This window comes from Ambystoma mexicanum, chromosome 7p (assembly GCF_040938575.1).
Source record: "Ambystoma mexicanum isolate Mex_15411 chromosome 7p, UKY_AmexF1_1, whole genome shotgun sequence".
NCBI lineage: Eukaryota > Metazoa > Chordata > Amphibia > Caudata > Ambystomatidae > Ambystoma > Ambystoma mexicanum.
The window spans coordinates 894,868,841-894,891,552 of record NC_090939.1 but is presented as its reverse complement, the minus strand read 5'-3'; the positions used below and the strand labels follow the sequence as shown (position 1 = coordinate 894,891,552).

Sequence of the window (22,712 nt, the reverse complement as noted above, 5' to 3'; positions counted from 1 at the left end):
GATTTGGTGCAACTGCAATAGGGTCCAGTCATATTGGCGTACAATTCTCTCCAACGTAGCCTTGAGTACAGGGGTGACCTTGTTGCTCGGCCTGCAAGTGTTTGATAGGAGACATGGACCCTTCTGATGAATACACCTTGAGAGACAGTCGCTGTAAATAAGTAACTTGCATGCTAGTTGCTGCTAAATTGACAGCATCACTTTACTTGCAGTCCCCTGTAGCTAATTTACTTATGGGCTGTGGACTATCATGGCATTTCGCAAAATTACAGCTTTCCTTTGCAATCTCCTACCAAAATATGTTACAGTGATATCCTTTTTTTTTTATTAATGTGAATCAAATGGTAACCTTCATACTCGTCACAAACAAATGTATATAATTGTTTCCATTTTATTGAGGGCTTTGACCAATGATAAAACAGCTTTTTCATGGCAGTTTACTTGCTCTTATGATGTCGGCCTTTTTCCTTTGATTTCACTTGTCTTCTGCAGAAGTCTTATTTCAACTCTCCCTTATGAATAGCACGACTCCATGTTGTCTAGATGAACTTGCTGATGTTTCCTTACGTATTCCATGTTCCCCAGATCTATATTTCTGACCAGACCAACGAATAAGTTCAATGTAAGATTTGTAATTTCATTTGGGCAAACAGTCCTGGACAAAGCCTTGATGCTTTCTTTAGTTAGACTGGGGGCAGCTATACCCACTTTATCTAGGCAGTGTTGCTCCTTCTCCAAGTCTTAACGCGGCTTCCAGCTCTTTGTATAAATAATGGTTGTTAATGGGATCTGCTTTTAATAATCCCCTAGAAACTTGGCTCTGACTCCTCTCCGACTAGCAGCTATTATATTAAAGCATTAGAAGCCACTAAAATCATTTTAGAGTGTGTGGCTACAGTGGCACGCTGAGATTAATTTTCCTGGAGCTCCAGGACCTCTGTCTGCCCCGATTCCATTCCCAACCTCGTAGATGCCCATTTGTAGCTCTGTTGCTGTCAATTAACATCCCATGGAGGAGTGGGAATAGTCTAATAAGCCCTAACAAGCTGGCACTCTGATCCTCGCCCCTCAAAGAAGAGCAAGCTTTGCACATAAACTTGTTGCAGGGGTTAAATGAGACCTGTGCGGTTTCCTCTGTTGGGAGTAGGCAAATTCTTTTGTGTGAGCGTACAAATATATCCCTTTGTTTTATGTTTCTTTAGTTTAGAATGTTAGCTGGGTAAATTAAATTAATAGGCTGAACGCCAATGAGCAGTATTGAGATTACAGCCTTTACAGCAGTTGGTAAAATATTTGTATTTATTTTTGTTTATATAGTGCTTTACACCAAAGCACTGCACACTTTAACTACAGGATACATATGACAATAACATAACAGTAATATGCTATAGAACCTTGGCGCTGGGAAGAAACATGGTGCTTTAACAATTGAGGATTGTGTATGGGGTTCTGACTGGTGGAAAAATTGAAGTTGTCCTGGTTACTGTTGAGTTGACATTTCAAAAAGATCCTCGTCACGCGGATGAAGGAGGTACACAAGAGGGAGAAGATTGACTAACTGGAAAAGCAATAACCAACTAGGTGCAACTCGACTTGCTCATGAAGCCTGAGAATGAAGTTTGGGAAATCCAGAAGATAGAGGTATAGTTTACAGTATTAGATATTGATTTAAGTACTCTCCGTTAAGAGATTTGCATATCACATCCCTAAGGGTTTTCTCCTGATCAATAGCAAAGGCTTCTGTTTTATACACAGACATAAATCGACGGAGTGGAATACAAGCAGGATTTAGTTAAAGGCTATTGCAGCATTTACTAACATGCACATAAGCCTCATTAAACTAGTACACATGTGTCTGCTAGGAATATTGTGTATAGCCTCGAATGTGTAGTGCAAAAGAGTATCCAAAGGACTGTTTGCGAATGTCCAGTATAAGGTGGCCTTGCAGATTTTAAATTGATACACAATACATTTAACACCAAATTCCGTGTAAATGTACTGTAGCGGGAGATTGGTAGACAAATTTAGAAGTGACTTAAAGCACCACCCTTCCAACTTCCTAAGTTTGTCTACATGGTTATTCCCCCATACTTTCACACCATATAAAATTATCGGAGAAATCTGTCCTGATGCCTACCACCAGGCATCCGGACCAAGCCCATCAGCCCCGGGAGCAGGCATCCAGATATTTATTAAAACCCCAGCAGCCCCGGCTAGGGGCTGTCTGCGTTCAGTCCTGGCGCCTTTGGCGCCAGGCTCCTAGACATTACCTCATGCAGACCATGCTGCAACTGAATCCAAGCCAACGTGAGGCTTGGAGGGGACTATTTTGTTACAGGGACTATTTTTTACTCAGTTGTGGTTCTGGGGAACTTCTTACCTGGAACTACTTGGAGGCTATTTAAACCACGCCCGATCAGCAACACACGCTTCGCGTTATTCTGCATCCAGCAGCGTAACGCTCACCGTGCCTGCAGTCCGCATCCAGTCTCCAGCCACGCCCGTCTCGATTCTAGAGCTCCTAGCAAAAGAGGAAAGAAGAAGGAAAGGTTAGAACACCGACATTATTTCAATCCTTACCTGATTCCGCATCCATCACGTCTTCGAACTTGAAAAGGACATTATTTCTGCACGCGTCGCAGCGCCGCGCCATTCTCACCAGTCCTCACAGCATTTTTCGATCCGGCGCTGCCTCCATCATTTTCTTCGCCGAACTCCAGCACCTGGGGGAAAACAAAAACAACAAGGTGAGCCAAGAGAGCAGACAAATACAATCTCTTACCACCATAGGCTTACCTGATTTACCACCGGAGGCATTACCCTTTAATACGCCTCATCTTCATTTGCCGCACCTATAAAGGGAGAAAACAACAAGTTAAACTCATGCAACTTTTACCGGACAGTGTTGGGTAATACAGACTCTTACCTGAACGCCAGCAGCTGTCTCCAGGCAATATTCTTTTGAACCAGTTGCAATTCAACAAGGGAATGGAATAAGAGTGATCATCGGACATATTGAACTCTTTGAACTTTATAAACCCCGGAGTCAATATTCCTCGAACTCCTCCAGCACCTTCAAACCAGTGAAGTAACTGGTATCTACGCGCCCCTGCATGCCATGCAGGATGGAGAGCTCATCATTTAAAAACATAAGGTGAGGTTACTAAAAGGGGATATCGGAGGTGACAAGAGGGGAGAACGAGAACAGTGGGAGGGGGCCATCACTAAAATCCACGGGTGGCTAAATCCCTTCCTCCTCTTGCAGGAGAATACTTTTACGGATCAAGCAGACGAGATTAGGCGGGCCAGTCCAGACAGTAATCTTGGCACTACGCATCACGTTGGTGGAGACCGCGGCTGTCCGGGTCCGATCGACGCCCCTGTGGGAACCAGGTGAGCGTAACAAAATCTTAGCTTTATAAGCTGCTAAAACAGAGCACCGTTATGCTCTATAGTCGAATTTCCTACTGGCCCCAATTTGCTGGTACAATTTCAATTCCAGCATTTCCAGTTGGGGGTGCCAATTTAGTGTTAAAATTAACACCTAAATAATACTAGAGACCATTTCAAGAGCTTGCGTGCCAATCATCCAGGAGACCTTATTTTGTGTTTTCTTCTGCGTGCCTGCTTTGAATATAATCATTTTAGTTTTATGCACATTAATTGTGAGCCTTTTTTTTTATTATTATTTTTTTTAAGCAGTGTATTCGCCCAATTTATCAAGTTGTTGCTGTTGGCCTCTAGCAGTGTAAGCCAATAACACAGAATTATCGGCATAGCCGAGCCATTGTATTTGGATACGGGCTAATCTGGAAGCAAAAATAGTTTTTGCTGTGTAATTAGTATGTTTATTTTATTAATGCGTTATAGTTTATGAATACTTTTCATATAATAAAAATACATATTAATTACAATCAAAATTCATCAATATAATTAAACAAAATGTAGATAAATATAAAATTACATACATTTACAGTATTTAAACAATTTAACAATTAACTGCTTAACAATACATCTGAGTTATTATACATGTATATAAGCAATCTCACCCTGGCCACAAAACAAGATATTTATGCATCCCTCTGATTAACTCATCCTCCATACAAAGCATTCTTTCACAGTTCCTCCTCGGATCTCGAGCTTCGTACCAATCAACGACTAATGGTGAACTATCTTCCAGATTCTATACAGTTATTCCCAGAATCCCTCTATGTTCTGCCAGATATTATACATTGAGATATGTAATTTCATATTCCTTTTATTCATACACTGTAGCCAGAATGCCATACCCCTTATTGAGTCTGGGTTGTGTACATACCTGCCATAAAATGTAAGATAAGTCTTGGACATATTAGGACATTCTGATAACAGATGTTTAGCAGTTTCTATGGCTTCTCTGTTTTTGCATATCCGACACCTGCAATCTGCCCACGGAATATGACTCACTGTACCTGTAACTGCTGAAACAGGCAGGTAGTCTAATCTTAAGAGTAAAATGAAACGCCTGAGCCTAGGAGAAGAATAGAGATTTAAATATGGCTGCGGCTTCTTAAACGTGTACAGTATATAGGACCTGGATTGATACCTTTTTTTTAAGCTGTTTAAATGAGTATAGTTTTCCAGCCAGTCCCACAGCTCCACACGCTTAATTAGCACACATTTCATTTTAGTGATTTCACCCCCTCCTCTCTGCGACCAGCATATCTCTTCAAATAGCAATTCCATGCTCCTTTTTTTTTTTTTAAAAGCTGACGGGTCCTAGTCTCCTTGACGGTTTCCTGATACATGGCTATTAACAAGCCATTTGCAGGGTTATTACTCATTGTGATAAACAGTTCTGCCTGTTCCTTTTTTTTTAGTACAATTGATTTGAATGTAGGGGTGTCATGGTATTAGTTTTATGGCGGTACGATAACCTTCTTGCAAAATGACGGTATATCATGGTTATCGCGGTATAGCAGGTGGAGTTAACCACTGTTAACAAATATTTTCTAAAAGGTCATACATTGTCAGATTATCATCACAAACAAAACCAGGCACCCAGGGCCAGAAGTGGGCTTTTCAACATACGCTCCACTGAAATGCCACCTTTTGCTTCCACCAAACACAAACACACGTGTGGAGAGGAGGAAGGGGGTGCGGGTCCTGCTGCGACTGGCAAAGCAAACTGAATAGCTTTTCTTAAGTGGTCATTTAGGGTTTTAGCTCCCCACTGGCTACTGGTGAAGATGAACATATTGCCATCTTTATAACCTGCATGCCACAGATCAATGGGGGCTGATGGTAGTATACGCTTGTGCGTATACACACGCACGCTCTCTTTACGTTACAGCCTTTAGTTTACTTGCGGACCAAAAGGTGTTCAGTAATCACGGAAATCTTACCCTTTGGTATGGCAGCAGGGAATAACCACAGAGATTAGTGAATTTCGCAGTGTGACTTATTATCTGTAAATTCAATGATAGGACTAGGGAAATCCCCCATTGTCATATGTTTAGCAAACATTATCCATTATAAATATATAAACCCCAAAGCCGCCAACCCAAAGTAAACAATTTTTCCTTCTTGGCAATGTGTTTATTCTTCCTATTGCTAACATACTGATTTTGTGTCTGGTCAGACAAGTGTGGTTTATGGAATGGCATTAAAAACTGCTCCAACAGAAACTACTTGGCAGATGGCACATCCAACAGTGCAAGACCAAGACTGCGCAGCAATTACTCACTGCAGCCTTTCCAAATCAGATTGAAAAGCACACTTAACGGTATAAACGGTATACCGGTATAAACAATGTGACGGTTATTATTGTTCAGTTAAGTGGTTCACGGTATCTTTAACGGTATACCATTATACCGTTACATCCCTATTTGAATGACATGAGGCCTAATTCCAATCTGATTTTGGCCATAGGGATGCAGTCTGGAAGGCCCAAGATTTTCCTCCAGAATTTGCCCTCTATGACCTGTAACCAACCTAGGTCAAACGATGGGAGAGATTCCAGCCCATAAATTATCATAGGGTCGAGTACTTGGTTATAGAGCTGTTGGGTACCCAGATGGTATAGCCACAATAATCAATGGTGAAACGGTGCACCATGGAAGTAGTCTGCGCAGCTCTCAAAATGCCCTTAGTGCTTCTGCAGATCTCAATAGGCCGCTGAATGTGTAATCTAAGATTCGAGGGGATTGGGTCCTCCGACGTATTCCATATCTATGACAGTAATCACCACAGCTGTGCTGCTTCGGAAACTTTTTCGGCGTCTGCGTCCTGCGTCGATGACGTCGATGCGCCGCCGTCGAGGACCTCCTCCGACGTCATCCGATGTGATAAGTAGGACGCACGACGCCAGTAGCCTCAGTTCCGTTTTTTCCGCGAACGTGTTGCTTCGTGTTTCTCGGTTCTAGCCTCGACTCTTTGGAGTTCTGTTCTTTCTGGTTCTTCGAGCCTGTTCGTTTGTGAATATTCCTTCGCAGCGATGTCTTCCACTTCGTCTTCAACCCCGCGTCCGGGCTTCAAGAAGTGCGGGGTGTGTGGGTCCAAGATGTCGGTGACTGACTCGCACGTCGCCTGCCTCTGGTGCCTCGGGGAGGCCCACGACACGGATGACTGTGTCGACTGCCTGTCGCTCACTTCCAAGGCCTTACGCGAACGTAAGAAGAAATTGTCGGTAGGTCGGGTGTCCAAGCCCCGGAAGTCGAAGTCGGCGGGGCTTTCGACGGATGATTCGAGGGGTGACTCTCCGCGTCATCGTCGGAGGTCTCGTCGGTCTTCTTCTAGGAGTCGGTCTCGCCACTCCTCTGCCTCTTCGAGGCGTTCTCGGAAGCGCCGTCACCGGTCGCCTTCCAGGTCCTCTTCCGAGGACTCTGCCCGGCACGTCGGTTATCCCACCAGCCGTGCGACGCCGGAGGAGTGGGCTTCCTTCGGGAAGAAAATGTTGGCGATTCTTGAGTCGCAGGGTACTCAACCGTCCGCGCCCCCGAGTGGGGTCGGCCGTGTGAGGTCGAGAGACGCCGCTCGCAAGAGTGGTCGGCACGAGTCACGGGAGAGGTCCCGTTCGGACAAGGAGGCTCGTTCTCGCCGTACCCGTTCCAGGTCCCGGTCCTCGACGCGATCGAGACCGTGTGCACCTGTGATGTCTTCGAGGAAGACATCGACGTCTGAGGCGTCGAGGGCGTCGACAGGCTTTCTCGAGGCTCCGGCTCCGAGGAAGTCGTCGAAGCCGTCGACGTTCAGGTCGTCGAGGGACACGCTCGGGGCTCCGGCTTCGAGGGCTGTGTCGACGCCGCCGATATTGGAGGCGCTGCATCTGACGTCGACGCCGATTTCCTCGACGTCGACGCCGATCCTCTCGGCGCCGTTGCCGGTTTTCTCGACGGCGGCGCCGATTCGCTCGACGCCATCGACGCCTTTCGTGTCGGAGGTGCCCCGTGTCTCGGGTGTACCCCCTAGGAAGGCTCTGGCTAAGAGCAGGCACTCTCAGGTGCCTTTCCACCGCTTGGATTATATTTCGGAGGCGGATGAGGATTCGGTTGGCCTGGTTCCTGGTCAGGTGCCGGATGACATTGTCTCGGGCCATAGTCAATTTGACGAATTGAGGCAGTCGCTGCATGATGCTAGTGGTCTGGACACCTCTCCGGAGGTGGAATTTGGTCGGCCTGAGCCTGGCTCCCATGCCGATTCCTCATACCGGCGCCTTATGGCTAGGGTGTCTGAGTATCTGGGATGGTCTGCTCCCCCAGGGGAGTTTGTGCAGGATGATCTGACGGACATCCTTGATGTTGGTCCCCCATCTGACCCGGTTCTGCCATTCCATATGGCTTTACAGCGTAGGGTGGCGGCGGCTTGGACTGCTCCGGAGAGTCTCCCGGCAGTGGGCAGATCCTTGTCGCGGAAATACCGTCCAGCCAGTGGCGACCCCTGCTACTTGAACAGGCACCCCACTCCGGAAAGTTTGGTGGTGCAGGCGGCCACGGCCCCGGCAAAGCAGGCGTCGTACCCTACCATCCCTCCTGATAGGGACGACAAACGTTTTGATGGCTGGGCGAAGAAGGTGTTTTCTTCTGGTGGTATGGCGCTTCAGGCGGCCAACTCCATTTGTGCCTTGTCACGTTTCACGCACACTCTGTGGAACTGTGTTGCGTTAGCGGCTGAACATATTCCCGAAGGGGACGAACGGGATGGTTTCCTTGCTTTGGTCCAGGATGGTAAGGATGCCATGTGTGAGTCCGTTCAGTCGGGTTTGGACTTAGCTGAATGCGTCAGTAGGTCCATGGCGGCGAGCACCGTGATACGCAGGTTTGCGTGGTTGCGGAAGTCGGGGTTTGCTCCTGATGTGCAGTCCCGGCTCCTCAACATGCCCTTTGATGGTGAACATCTTTTTGGCAGCAAGGCTGACGAGAGCCTTGAGAGGTTGCAGACCTCAAAAGCTGCAGCGAAGTCGTTGGGCGCTGCAGTTCGCCAACCTCCGCCTTTTCGTCCTAGGGGACAGCAGTGGAGGGGTGGCTCCTTTCGCTATTACTCGTCCTTTGGTAGAGCGAGAGGAGCTGGCAGTCAAAGGGGCCAACGCAGGGGTACCAGAGGTGGACGACAGGGTACCCGTGGTGCCAAGGCCGCTCGGGCAGTTGCCTCTTTGCCCTCAGGTAACGCCGCAGCCGCTCCTACTCAGTCATGAGGCCTTGTCCCATGGTTCGCCGGTTGGGGGAAGGCTGGCGCAGCTTCTTGTAGAGTGGCGTGCCATTACTTCGGATGTGTGGGTTCTGGAGATCATAACCCACGGCTACTGTCTTCCCTTTCGGCACAGGCCTCGCGACAATCCACCGGGGAACCTCTCTTTGAAGTGTCCGGATCCGCTCCTTGCGCAGGAAATTCAAGCCCTGCTGGAGAAAGGCGCCATAGAACTGGTGCCTGTGGCGGAGTGGAACAAGGGATGGTATTCCCCTTATTTTTTGATTTCCAAGAAAGACGGGGGATTGAGACCCATCATGGACTTGCGCGGTTTGAACAAACTCCTCAGGAAGGACAAGTTCAAGATGGTTACTCTCTCTCAAGTCCTCCAGGCCCTTCAGCTTCAGGACTGGTTGGTGTCACTCGACCTCAAGGATGCTTACTTCCATGTGCCGATCCATCCCAAGCACAAGAAGTACCTGAGGTTCGCGGTTGGCGACTCGCACTTTCAGTTTCGGGTCCTGCCGTTCGGTTTGACCTCCGCCCCGAGGGTTTTCACCAAGCTCATGGTGGTGGTGGCAGCGCATCTCAGGCAAGGGGGGATTCACGTCTACCCCTACCTGGACGATTGGTTGATCAGGGGGAGCTCTCCCGAGCAGGTCCTGGATCATCTGTCCGTCGCCTGCCACTCCCTTCACAGGCTGGGCTTCTCCCTCAATTTAATGAAGTCCCATTTGACGCCAACGCAGAGGCTCCAGTACATCGGAGCAGTGCTCGACACTTCCCTGGGGCAGTGTTTTCCTCCCCAGGTGAGGGCTCTTCACATTCAGCAGATGGTGCGCAGGTTTCAGCATGCCCAGACGCTCCCAGCGTTCGAGTTCTTGAGGTTGCTCGGCCTCATGGCGTCCTGCATTCTTCTGGTGCCAGAGGCTCGCCTGCGAATGAGATCTTTGCAGTGGGCACTCAAGATGCAATGGTCGCAGTCCTCCGGCAGGATGTCGGACCCGATTCAGGTGCCGCCCTCGGTCGCCCGGGACCTTCTGTGGTGGGCCGTCGAAGGCAACTTGATGAAGGGGGCTCCGTTTTGGCTTCCCTGGCCGGAGGTGACGATCGTGTCGGATGCATCCCTCACGGGATGGGGAGCTCATGCCAACGGGCTGACAGTCAGCGGTCGTTGGTCTCCGTCGGAGTCCAGACTCCATATCAATCTGTTGGAGCTGAGGGCCGTCAGGCTAGCCCTGAGGGCTTTTCTGCCGACTGTGCGAGGGAAGAATGTCCTGATCCTGACGGACAACACAGTGGCCATGCACTACCTCAACAAAAAGGGGGGGGGGCAGGGTCACTTCCTCTGTGCAGGGAGGCGATGCAGCTCGAGTTCTGGGCCATCCAGCAGGAAGTTTCGATCTCGGCAGTTCATCTGGCCGGAGTCGAGAACGTGACGGCGGACGCTCTGAGCAGGCAGTGCACGATCTCTCACGAGTGGGAGTTGGCTCAGGAGATTCTCCTGGAGATCTTCGCCCTTTGGGGGACCCCTCAAGTGGATCTCTTTGCCTCCAGTGTCAACCGGAAGTGCGAAAGGTTTTGCTCGCGGGAATTTCCTCCAAAAGGAGCCTTAGGAGACGCGTTCGTGGTGGAGTGGTCGTTCCCGCTGCTGTACGCGTTTCCTCCGGTCCCAGTCATCCCGCAAGTGCTGCGGAGGTTACGGAAGTTCGGTTCCCGGATGATCCTCATTGCTCCGGCGTGGGCTCGGAGGACGTGGTACCCGGACCTTCTAGACTTGTCCATCTGCCCTCCACGTCGTCTTCCCTACCGAGACGATCTGCTCTCACGGGAGGGGGGTCAGGTTCTCCATCCAGAGGTCGGATCCCTCAACCTTCACGCTTGGCTTCTGAAAGGTTGAGGTATAAGGATTGGGACCTCCCTGAAGACGTGATGGAGGTGTTGCTTTCGGCCCGAAGGCCCGCAACTAAGTCTCTGTACGGTTGCCGTTGGCGTAAGTTCTGCGACTGGTGCAGAGTTCAGAATGTGGATCCTTTTGCATGTGACATCCCCATGGTTCTGTCCTTTTTGCTTTCTTTGGCCCACAGGGGCTTGCAAGTGGGTACCGTTAAGGGTTACCTGGCGGCGCTGTCCATCTTTAAGCGCTCATCTGAAGAATGTTCTTACTTTAAAATCCCTTTAATTTCACAGTTTCTGAAAGGGCTCACTAATGTGTTCCCTCCGTCGCCTTTCCTGGTGCCCGGTTGGGATTTGAACCTTGTTCTTAGGTTTCTTATGGGTGCTCCGTTTGAGCCGTTACATTCTTGCCCTTTGAGGCTGTTGACTTTGAAAACTGTGTTTTTAGTTGCGGTTACTTCCGCTCGCAGAGTGAGTGAGTTACAGGCACTTTCTGTTAAGCCACCCTTCACTGTATTTCACAAGGACAGGGTTGTCCTTCGAGTTCGTCCTTCTTTTCTTCCGAAGGTAGTGACGGAATTTCATTTGGCCCAGAAGATTGTTCTTCCAGCATTCTATCCTCCTCCGCATCCTGGTAAGGAAGAGGAGAGGCTCCATAGGCTTGATCCTAGGAGAGCTTTGAGCTTTTATGTTTCTCGCATGTCCCGGGTCAGAGTGGACGATCAACTCTTTATTGGTTACGCTGGTAAGCGCTTGGGGCAAGCTGTGACGAAACAGACTTTGTCCCGCTGGATTATTTTGGCCATCTCGGAGTGTTACCGCTTGGCGGGCAAGGACCCTCCGGCTGGCTTGCGGGCCCATTCTACCAGGGGCTTGGCTGCATCTACTGCCCTGCAGAGGGGTGTTCCTATTCGCAACATCTGTGATGCTGCCACCTGGGCTTCAGTGCATACATTTGTGCGGCATTATTCCCTCGATTCCATCAGAGGGCAGGATCTGGCCTTTGGCAAGGCGGTCCTTTGCTCTGCTATTTGATTGGCTATTCTAAATTTTGTTTCTAAATTCTTTCCCTCCTCCTTGATTTGGTACTGCTTTGGGAGTCTGTCATAGATATGGAATACGTCGGAGGACCCAATCCCCTCGAAGAACAAGTTACTTTCTTACCTGGTAACGTTCTTTCGATGGGATGGTCCGACGACGTATTCCATATCGCTCCCGCCCTGCCTTCCCCGCTGCAGAATTTCTGTTGCGTTTGCAGCTTACGTTCCGCAAGGCTTTGTGTCGGACTGGCAGTTGACTATTGTCACACGTTCTGGAGGAAAAAACTACAACTGAGGCTACTGGCGTCGTGCGTCCTACTTATCACATCGGATGACGTCGGACGTCGGAGGAGGTCCTCGACGGCGGCGCATCGACGTCATCGACGCAGGACGCAGACGCCGAAAAAGTTTCCGAAGCAGCACAGCTGTGGTGATTACTGTCATAGATATGGAATACGTCGTCGGACCATCCCATCGAAAGAACGTTACCAGGTAAGAAAGTAACTTGTTCTTTTAGTCTCTTGCTCTTAGTTAATAGCACATCATATGACACTCGAAATGGAGGACTGGAAGGTACTGTGCGCGCTTCCACTCGATTTTCGATGTTAAACTATTTCGATTTTCCAGAAACTCCTCCCATTGTGGAGTTCCTATGGGAGTGATCAACTGTGTCTTACCTTTACCCCTAGCCTCCCCCAAGAACACCCAGATATTTCTGGTATTTTTAGTGCATAGCACATGGACTATTTTCTGCCAGCATTTAATCTTATCCGAATATCTCTTCAATTTAATTCAAGCTCTACATTTGTTTTTAATAGCTCGACAGGTAATATGAAAGGCCTTAAGTGTAAGACATGTTTTTATTGCCATACGGATTTCTGATCTTCGCTCTCTTTTCAGGTCTCGAATATATCGATCCTATGGTTTGTCATCTTTGCAGTGATCATTTCCTATCGCCCTCACTGCAGAAGTGGCATGTATACTTGTAAATTGCGAGATCCATTGTTTGATAGCAAGCACCGACCTAGATCCAAATACGTCATAATTAGGACTTTTCTCTACCGACATTGCAAACGCTGCTTTAGTTATGTTTGCTTCTGCCCAGCGAATACTGGTTGCGGCAAGGTTTACTACCATATTCCCCATCGGTTTGGGGTTATGAGCAGCATCTTCGGCTTCAAGCGTAAGGGTCAGTGAGTCATGATCACTCCACACATTTGAATTGACCTTCAAGTCTCTTACAAAAGAGGCAATAACTGGACTTACAACAATATAATCAAGAGTGCTCTGGGATGCTTGCCTGGGCAGTCACTCAATGTTCTCCCATTAACCACTTCCAAATCCCAAGTACAGAAGAAATTCAGCCAACAGCCAAATTCTGAGTCAGTTACAGAGTGGGTCATTCAGCTCCTAGCTTTTAGGTCGGGATTAGAGGAGGTCGCCTTCGGGCCACATATGTGGCAGTTAAAATCACCCATAATTATAATTGCAGTGTTGTCTGGGATTAATGACCATTGTGCCTAAAGTTTGTGAATGGTTCCCTGCAAATGCTCTCTCCAACTGGCCCCCGGTGGATTGTAGAGACTAATCATTAGAATTCTCTCTAGCACACCACCCATACAGCCTTCAATTTCAACAGCAATGAAATTGTCCTAACAATTGGTAATTTTGCGACATGATTTGACAGTTTGCGTTACACCAATAATCAGTCCCCCGTATGGGCGACCTTTTACGCCCTTTTTTGCCAGCGATTGATAGATCTGATACCCATCCAATATCATGGGCACAGTCAGCCAAATTTCCTGCAAACAAACCGGTATGGCTCACAACATGCGAGTGTGTGAAGCCTCTACAGTTCCAAGAGACAATAGTGTACTCCGGGGGGGGGGGGGGGGGGGTTTGCACTACCACCGGGAGTTAATCTGCGAGCCATTACAAGAGATTCTGGATGTCTATCATCTGTACCTCTTCCTTGCAGGAGCCGTGGAATAGGCTGCGCCTTTTTATCCTTGTTGTTATTCTTGGGGCTATTAGGGTCCTCTTGTTCTGGATCAACATCTAGATCAATGTCTACCACCTTCAAACATTCTTTATAGCTACGCATCAACTGTGCAGTTACTAAAAATGTACAATGGATATCAGATACGTTTGGGTTGGGGCAATTGAGAGGCTCAACATATTCAAAGTCATCATATTTAAGTACTCTAAGCTGCGGCACTGAATGCAATTTAATACGTAATTCAGATTTTGTTAACCATCTGCTATTGTTTTCTTTATACAAATTCTTAATTATGCAGATGCGATTTCCTGATTGCTCAACAGCATTCAATTTCTCTTCTTGAATAGGAAAATCAGATGCCGTTTTCAGGGAAACCTTTCCAGAGCCCTTATTAGGTGTGGATGAGTTAGTATCAGGATCCTCATGGGGCTGCAGAGACAATACTTCAGGTTCAATACTTCCTTCTCCTAAAGATACATTGTCTTTGACAGTTAAGAGCCAGCTAGTCAGGCAGCCTGCTCCCTTAGATGTACTTTCCTTGCACGTGCTGCTCTTTTCTTGGACTTTTTACTCCGTTTTATTTCATTAGCAGTTTCAGGAAGTGGGGACGCAACAGTACATATGTGCTTTTTGATATCCTCCCTCTTTGCCAATCTGCGTTGCTGCCTAGAGTAGTAAATTACAGAGTCATCCAAAATGTCTTGTTCTGGCTCTGGAATGATGGCAGGCTCTTCGTGTTCGAATTGCTGCAGATGGGTCACCCCCAGCCTCTTCCTTAGAGTTGTTAATTTGGTCACCTGATACAGCTTTGTACCTCGTATTGTCCAGAATATGGCCACACAGCTTTCATAAGATTTTCATAGCGAACTGCAATGAGGCCATTGATGACTGCAGTTCTGCTATATCCGTATTACATGGGAATGAATCTTCACTACCCTCCAATGGTTTTGTGGCCACAGCTCCGGTCAGATCTGGGGAAGCCGACAATCTAACAGAAGAGGAGGACGCATGTGCATGTATTTCAGCGTCAGTTTCTTGATTACCCTGAGGGGGCTCTGGAGTTTTCGTCGGTGCAGGCGTCATTGCCTTTTGCATTTTTAAGCAGAGGTCCAGTAAGGAATTATTGTCTATATCCCCATAGGTTATTTCTTCTAGGGGATTACTACCCTCATGTTCCAACGACTCAATTTCCTCCAACACTGTGGAATTTATGGTCGGTTGAGCATTTGTTGGGGAAAAATGATGTTATAGACCCTTTTTCCATTAGCTCTTTCGCTTTACCTTTCTGCTTGCGCAGATTGTTTTTAGTCTGGACATTCTCCTTGTTAGTCGACATGATTGCTCTTACTGGTCAAAGAACAACTGTAAAAGAACTCTTCCTTCTTTCGTTGGCGTCCTTGTAAACTTGCAGCCTGAACAGACTGCAACGACTGCTGATACTTTCACTCAGCTTATCACCTCCCCCATTATCTGCAGTACTGGGCTTTAATATATGATTACCAGTCTTGCGCCGTCACTAACGCATTTATTCCAGCACTCCACACCTTAGAGTACTCCACTTGGAGTTTTTTACCAGGATAGAAGGAAATGGTTCCCACAGTCTCCTGGGCATGCAGTTAAATAGTAGTTAAATACTGGTGGGCAGCACAATACAACGTTACTCTCAACATTACACTTGGTTCAAAGAGGCTTATATCAGCCTCAGCCTCCACCTCAGTGCAGCCCCTCTGCTCGCTCACTCCCTTCCCTTCCCCTCAAGCACCGTCGGGCAGCCCACCGGCAACCTAAGTCTGCTGCCAAGTTGATAGGCAGCCAGCGGGGGGGGGCAGTAGGCAGTAAGCAAGCAGGCAGGCAGGGAAGCAGGCGGGCGGTCCAACCCCAGATATAATTTACAACGGGCTGAGAGCCCTTGTTCACTTCACCTCGTCCGCACTTCTCTCACTGCTTCCCAAGCACCGGGCAGCACATGCAGTGAACTTCCCTACCTTCCACTCACCCCTACTATCCTGGCCTGTCACGGCCAAGAGACTCCGGTCTCGTGTCCCAACCAAGGAAGCTCCGCTATTCCCAGCTTTGGTAACAGTTCTTCAAACTGGGCTGAGCAGAGCTGCAATCACCGTCGCAGCACACAGAACACAGGACACAGGATACCAAGTGGGATACAGAGTGCGGAGCACAAAGCACGCCAGCTCACCCGACGACCACAGGCGGGCGGCTAGAGGAAAGGACCTACTGTCTGCCTGGAGACCGTCAAGCCACACCAGATTCTCTCTGCTCACAATGTCAGACTGTCGGAAGTGGCCATCAGTCTTGCTTTATAAATAACAGGAAAGGTGAAAAGGTGAGTCACCGGCGAGGGTTGGAACCGGGGATCCGCAGGAATCGTGGGAAAGAGCGGTGCCTCAGTGAGCTATTCGTATCCGTATTCGTATGTTATGTCTGCAAGGTGAACAGAGTATAGTACTGGGGCAACGTACTGGTCTTGAAAGCAAGACCACACATAGCAACAGAGGTTCGAATCCCGGATCCGCGCTTAGAAACCGAACTCTGATACGGTATTAGGCACGTTATTAAAAAAAAAGTATATATTAAAAAAATTAAAATGCATAAGGTGTGTGTGTATATATATGTGTGTATGTATGTGTATATGTGTATATATATATATATATATATATATCGTGATTCCAGTCATGAGGCGGTTGATCGAACACACCAGTAATATAACAATGGTCTTGGAGAGCAGGGTTCTGCAACTTTGGCTCCCCAGATAGATATGGAATCTGCTTGGCAGAGGGCTCGGGTCTCTTTCCCGTTCCTGACATGCAGACAGTATGGAGGTAAGGTGGTGTAAAGAGACTATTGACCCAGACAAGATTGTTGTATTCTGTGAGTATTTTCTTTTATAGAACTTTTATGTACCACTGGTAACATAATGTGTCACTCCTAATGCTTACTAAAATGTTTCCCCCATATTTATGCAACAACAATGTTCAACTAACAGTTTTGAGTTTCATTCCTCTAGGTATATAAAGACTGCTTCGAACAGAAATTCTTTGTGGAAACAAATCGGTTGTATGCAACAGAGGGTCAAAGATTAATGCAAGAAAGAGAGGTATGGGATATGAAAAGGCTTGCATAAATAGAAATCTCATAAATGATTAAAAGTACACATTTATTTCCAAATAATCCTCTTTAGAATACAGCACCTCGTGGTGCATAGAAATATATTTAAAATGTTTCCATATTTGAACCTCGTATTGTTTTTCCTTTTCATATATGCCATATCTCCTGTTCTGTTTAAAGCTTACATTTTAGATTCTTACTTGATGTTACCATTTGTACATAAGTGTTAATATTTTTTCAATGAAACCTGCTGTTAGCTTTTGAAATTCTTTACTATAGTTAGTGTCAATGTTCTTAGTAGTTATTCCTGTTAGTGTTAAAAGTTAAAAAAAAGTCCACCCAAAAATCCTTATGCACCTTGAATGCAACTCTAGTGAAGATCAGGATCCCTCCCAAAATATTCTTTTTCAGGTGCTTTTTTATTATTTTGTTAAGGTTCATATTCTTAAAAATAGAACATTGACATAGTACAAAGATTGCAACATGAAGCCAATTAACACATGTATAGTTGAATGATCTCATAAAATGTAGTACAGATACTGGTACAAGATGAAATGCCGACCAGGTGATGTTGAGGAGCATGTGCTATTGAACTGCAACATTTTAGGCTAGAGCCTCTTGTGCACGTGGACGTATGATATTTGTAAATACGGCAGCATTTACAAATAGAATGTTGTATTTCTCACTGTGACAGCTTTCGCTTGGAGTATCCTGGACTCCCTCAGGGTTGGGGGAGCCCAGGAGACTCCACGCGAAAGTCGCTGTAGTGAAAAGCACTGCAGCATTTCAAAACACACCTGCGTTGTTTCTGCCTGCAGCAGCTTTCACTTTGAAAGTGATAGCCACGCCAGGCAGAAACGCAAGGTTGTTGTGTTTCTAAAACGCTGCTGCCGTTTTTCTTTCTAAGTTTCTCTGGCTCCTCTGGCTCGGAGGAGCGTGAGAAACTTAGAAAGAAAACCACCGCGTTTTTAAATACAACTTTGTATTTGTTTGCGGTAGCTTCAGCTTGGAGCTCAGGGGGCAAACATAAATAAGTTTTAAAAGCTGCAGTTTTCTTTCTAAATTTTCCAGGCTCCTCCAGCCCGGAAAAGCTAGAAAAAAATACAGCTAGTGCTTATTTAAAAAAAAAAAAATAAGCTCTTACCCAGATGCAGCTTTCCTGCCTGCAGTCTCTGGTCTCCGTCCTCCGGCACTAATGAAGCAAAAGCCACCCAGTGGTAGCTTTTGTTTATTACAGCTGGCTGGCTTTTGCTTCATTAGTGCTGCAATGGCAAGCACAGGAGGCATCCATTTCACAAAATGGATGCCGCCTAGTGCTTCCCATTTTTAAGTTTGAGCTTCATTTGCTCAATACTTTATATAGGGACTTTAAAAAACATATTTTTTTAAATTTATTTTTTATTATTCACCATCTTTTTAGCCAATAATAATTCGAAGGGATTGTGTCCTCCGACGTATTACTTATCTTTGATAATTCGTCTCCAGCTTGTTGGCCTCGGAATATTTTTCTCTGTAGAGGGCGCCGCGCGTCGATGTCCGCCAAGTCGATGTCCCTCGACAGCCACCGTATCGGCGCCGACGTCACCATGCCCATAAATAGCCACGCATGGCGTTGCTCGGTTCCGTTTTTCTGCGCTTCGTGGGGCCTCGGAATATCATTGCTCAGTTCAGTCAGATAAACCTCTTATATTTACTCGATAAATTCAACTGGTTCTCAATGGCTTCTTCATCAGAACCGACGACTCCGTGGTCCGGCTTCAAAAAATGTCGAGACTGCGGAAAGAAAATGTCGATAACGGATCCTCACAGGATCTGCTTGTGGTGCTTGGGAGTCGAGCACCATTGTTCGGAGTGTGAGGACTGCATGTCCATGACGGTGAAAGCCTAAAGGAGCGCAAGGGGAAGCTCGAAAGAGGTAAGTCAGTCAAAACCTCCTCGAAAGTTTCTTCGGCTGAGTCGAGGCATTCGTCTCCTCGCCGTCGAAAGCATTCCCATTCTAGGTCTCGAAGTAGCTCCCATCACTCGTCGAGATCTAGACACTCAAAGAAGAGACGTTGAAGATCCCCTTCCTCGTCATCTTCTGTTTCCCCAGAAAGGGTCTCCTGCCCCACAAAACACAGCTCTCAGGCTGAGTGGGAGGAATTCAGGAAGAAAATGCTAAGCGTCTTCGAGAAGCGGCCTCGACCCCCTCGAAGACAGCTGAGGGTGATACCCTGGGTGAAAAACCCAAAAATTGAAACGCTGCGAGTCGTTGCACCTGGCGAAAGAGTCCACCCGAGAGCACCATGGGCCATCGGGTAAGAAGGCACCATCTTCGACGCTGTCGTCGAAGATCCCTTCGACGCATGGATCGGCGCCATCAACGGTGTTGTCGAAGGGTTCTTCGACGCATCGGTCGATCTAATCGACGCCATCGTCAACGCCGACATCGACGCCGATAAAAGAGAAAACCACAGCTACTTCACAGCCAAAGGTTATACCAAGAGCCTCAGGCAAGACGCCGAGAACGTCGTTGACATCCTCGAGTAGGATCCCGATCCTCTCGAGTTCTTCGAGGCCTCTTCCAGTTTTCTCGACGCCTTTCTCGGCACCTTCGAAGCCTTTCACATCGGCGTCGACATCGACGTTTTCTCGCCCAATAATGACGAGTTTGGCTCCTTCTGCCTTAGAAATGGGTTTTACACCATTTCCAAGGTCAGAGTACCCCAGATTATCTTCAATCTATGAAGAAGGGGAGGATTCTGACCAGGAAAGACCCTTCGGGCTGCAGAGGACCACACCACCTGTTTCAGGGTATTTCACCTCTGAGGAAAGAAGGTTGAAAGACCTACAGGAATCATTACATGAGGCAAGTGGGCTGGACACTTCCCCCAGAAGTGGAATTTGTCAAACCAGACCCAGGGGAACATGCCGAAACCCCCTATAGAACCCTGATGGCAAGGATTATTGAATTCATGGGTTGGTCTGCACCTTCACCTGTTTTTCAACAGGATGACCTTAGACATATTAGACAAAGGTCCACAGGAGGATCCTGTGGTCCCCTTCCAAGCAGCCGTGCAAAGAAAATTTCATCAAATTGGGAAACTCCTGAGGTTATCCCTGCAGTCAATAAAAGATTGTCAGCCAAGTATAGGGTAGCTGCGGCTGACCCTGAATATTTATCAAAACACCCGACTCCAGAGAGCCTGGTGGTTCAAGCGGCAGCTTCATCAACCAGCAGATCCGCTTACCCTACTGTCCCACAGGAGATGACAAAAGGTACGATTCTATGGCAAAAAAAGTCTTTTCTGCTTGTAGTATGGCGTTGAAGTCCATCAACGCCACTTGTACGCTCGCCAGGTTCAGTCACACACTATGGGAGTGTGCTTCATCAGCGGCTGACTGCATACCGGACGGAGAGGAAAGGGAAGCCTTCCTTAACATCATTAAAGATGGCAAAGATGCCATGTGCGAATCTCTTCAAACTGGCATCGATTCCGCTGACAGTATCAGCAGGGCCATGGCGGCAAGTACTACAATCCGCAGGCATGCGTGGTTGCGAAAGTCTGGCTTTGCTACAGATGTACAGGCCAGACTTTTAAATATGCCCTTTGACGGCTCTTATTTATTCGATAAAAAGGCTGATGACAGTCTGGAAAAGTTGCAAACATCTAAAGCAGCAGCAAAATCTTTAGGAGCTGCAATCCGCCAAACTCCTTTTCGCCCCTCAAGAACCTCTGGGAGAGGAAAGTCCTTTCACTATTATTCGGCATTCGGGAAAGGCAGAGGACAGCCGGCTCAAAGAGGCCAAAGGAGATCCACCCGAGGTGAACGGGTCAAAAGTACTAAGGCCGCAGCAGCAGCAGGTGCCTCTTTACCCTCAGCATCTGCATCAGCCGCCCCCAAACCACTCGGTCTTTCCACACAAAACACCTGTAGGGGGCAGGTTAACTCAGCATCTGACGGAATGGCAGGCTATAACGTCAGATGCTTGGGCATTGGTGTAACTCTCACCTGATTCTCGCAGAGGCGCCGGTCTTGACTGGGCGACTACCGTATCTTCAAAGGTGATGTGCAGCACCCGGTTGGCTCTTTGGGCTGGACCTCTGTGCCCTGCATGCCTGACGTGCAGAGTAAGATGTCTGCAGATAGAAAATACGGGGTTAATGAACTGGGGTTATTGGGGTGTCCCTATCTCTTTCCTCTTCTCCTCTCCTGTAGACCCCCACAGGTTAACGCTCTCACCTTAGGTAAGTGAATGCCGAGCTCTCCATCTGCCTCGGGGCAGGGTGCTGTAACCAGTTCCTTCACTGGATAGGTAGCGCAGGCCTCTTGACTTCAGAGGACTGCTGTCCGTCGTTTACTGCACGAACGGTAAGTTTCGAGTAACTCAAATGTCTTTAAAGTCTTTAATAATGATGTCTCTTGTTTTGCAGGGTTCCGGCGATGGCGGATGACGGGCTGAAGTGAGTTGAAGATGGAGCCCGTGTGATGAATAGAAGCGCCTGGAAGCACGTAAGTAAGCGCTTGTTGCCAGCTTCACGATGCGCTCTAACTGTCTTTTTATTTTGCAGGTACAAGTTCGGAGCGGCTGCAGGGTGCCGGGATACCCACTGGGTTAGATGTGGAAAGGAGTAATGGCACGTGAGTATTAAAGTTCCCCAATGTCTTTAAACGCACCTTGATTTGTCTTTCAGATGCGGGATGCAGCGCCGACGGCCTCCGGAGCGTGCGAAGAGCTGGTAAGCTTTTGTCTTTCAGATGCCGGAATGCAGTGTGAAGACCTTCGGAGCGCACGAAGAGTAGGTAAGCCTTTGCCTTTCAGATGCCGGAATGCTAACCTGTTCTTTCTTGTCTTTATAGGTGTTGCTGAAGACTGGATTCAGGATGGTAAGCCTTTTTCCTTAGGCCCAGGACCGGATGCAGAAGACACGATGAGCGTTCTGCTGCAGAGGGTGCAGAATAACGCAAAGCAAGATTCATCCACCGGGTGTGGTTTAAATAGCCTCCTGTAGTGCTTAGGTGTCTCCTTCCACAGCCACGCCTAAGTAAGAAAAGAGTTCCTGGTAAGAAAAGAGTTCCTGCCTTCCAGAAGAGTTCCAGTGTTCTGAATCTAGGGAGTGGCTCCAGCCCCACCCAACAGGAAAAGTAGTTCCAAACAGAAGATGATCAGAGGCTCAACTGGCAGGCAAGTAAGCAGCATGGTCTGCTGCAGGTAAGTCCACCCAAGCATTATGAGCCCGGCGCTTCCAGCGCTGGGACTGGGCATATTTATGAGCCTGGTGCCACTGGCGCCAGGACTGGGTCCAAAAGGTCCCAATTGGGACTGGTTGGCACTCGGAACCTGGGTTATGGATCTGCTTCCAAGGGAGTTGGGAAAACCCTGACCTTTTGGAAGCAGAGATCATGACAATTGGAGACAGTTGCCCAAGGTTACTGCCTACACTTTCTACACATCCCTCAGTCATCCACCAGGGCACAGCTCCCTAAAAGTTTCAGATCCGCTCCTCTTGCAGGAAATTGTAGATCTGCTAGAGAAAGGTGCCATAGAACCGATACCTGTAGCGGAGAGGAACAAGGGCTGGTACTCCCCCTACTTTCTCATACCAAAGGACGACGTAAGACTGAGACCCATCTTGGACTTAAGAGAATTGAACAAGTTCCTCAGGAAGGACAAGTTCAAGATGGTAACTCTCTCTCAGATCCGTCAGGCCCTCCAGATCCAGGACTGGCTGGTATCTCTGGACCTCCAGGATGCTTATTTCCATGTGCCAATCCATCTCAAACACAGGAGATACCTGAGGTTCGCAATTGGCGGCTCTTATTATCAATTTCGAGTTCTGCCATTTGGGCTGACCTCCGCCCGAGGGTTTTCACCAAGCTAATGTCGGTAGTGGCTGCAAGTCTAAGGAGGGAAGGGATCCACGTCTACCCCTACCTGGACGATTGGCTGATCAGAGCTGTATCTTAGAAACAATATCAGATCCAGCTATATTATGTCTGCCACTTCC

General features: G+C 47.8%; 1 protein-coding gene across 1 annotated transcript in view; it reads left to right on the top strand.

Moving 5' to 3' along the window:
• The window catches only part of CUL4A (cullin 4A), a 2,221,838-nt gene that overhangs the window by 835,101 nt on the left and 1,364,025 nt on the right, over positions 1-22,712 (top strand). The window contains exon 7 of the mRNA XM_069637151.1: positions 16,622-16,711. Within this exon, the coding sequence (XP_069493252.1) occupies positions 16,622-16,711 (90 nt within the window). The remainder of the gene's footprint in view (positions 1-16,621; positions 16,712-22,712) is intronic.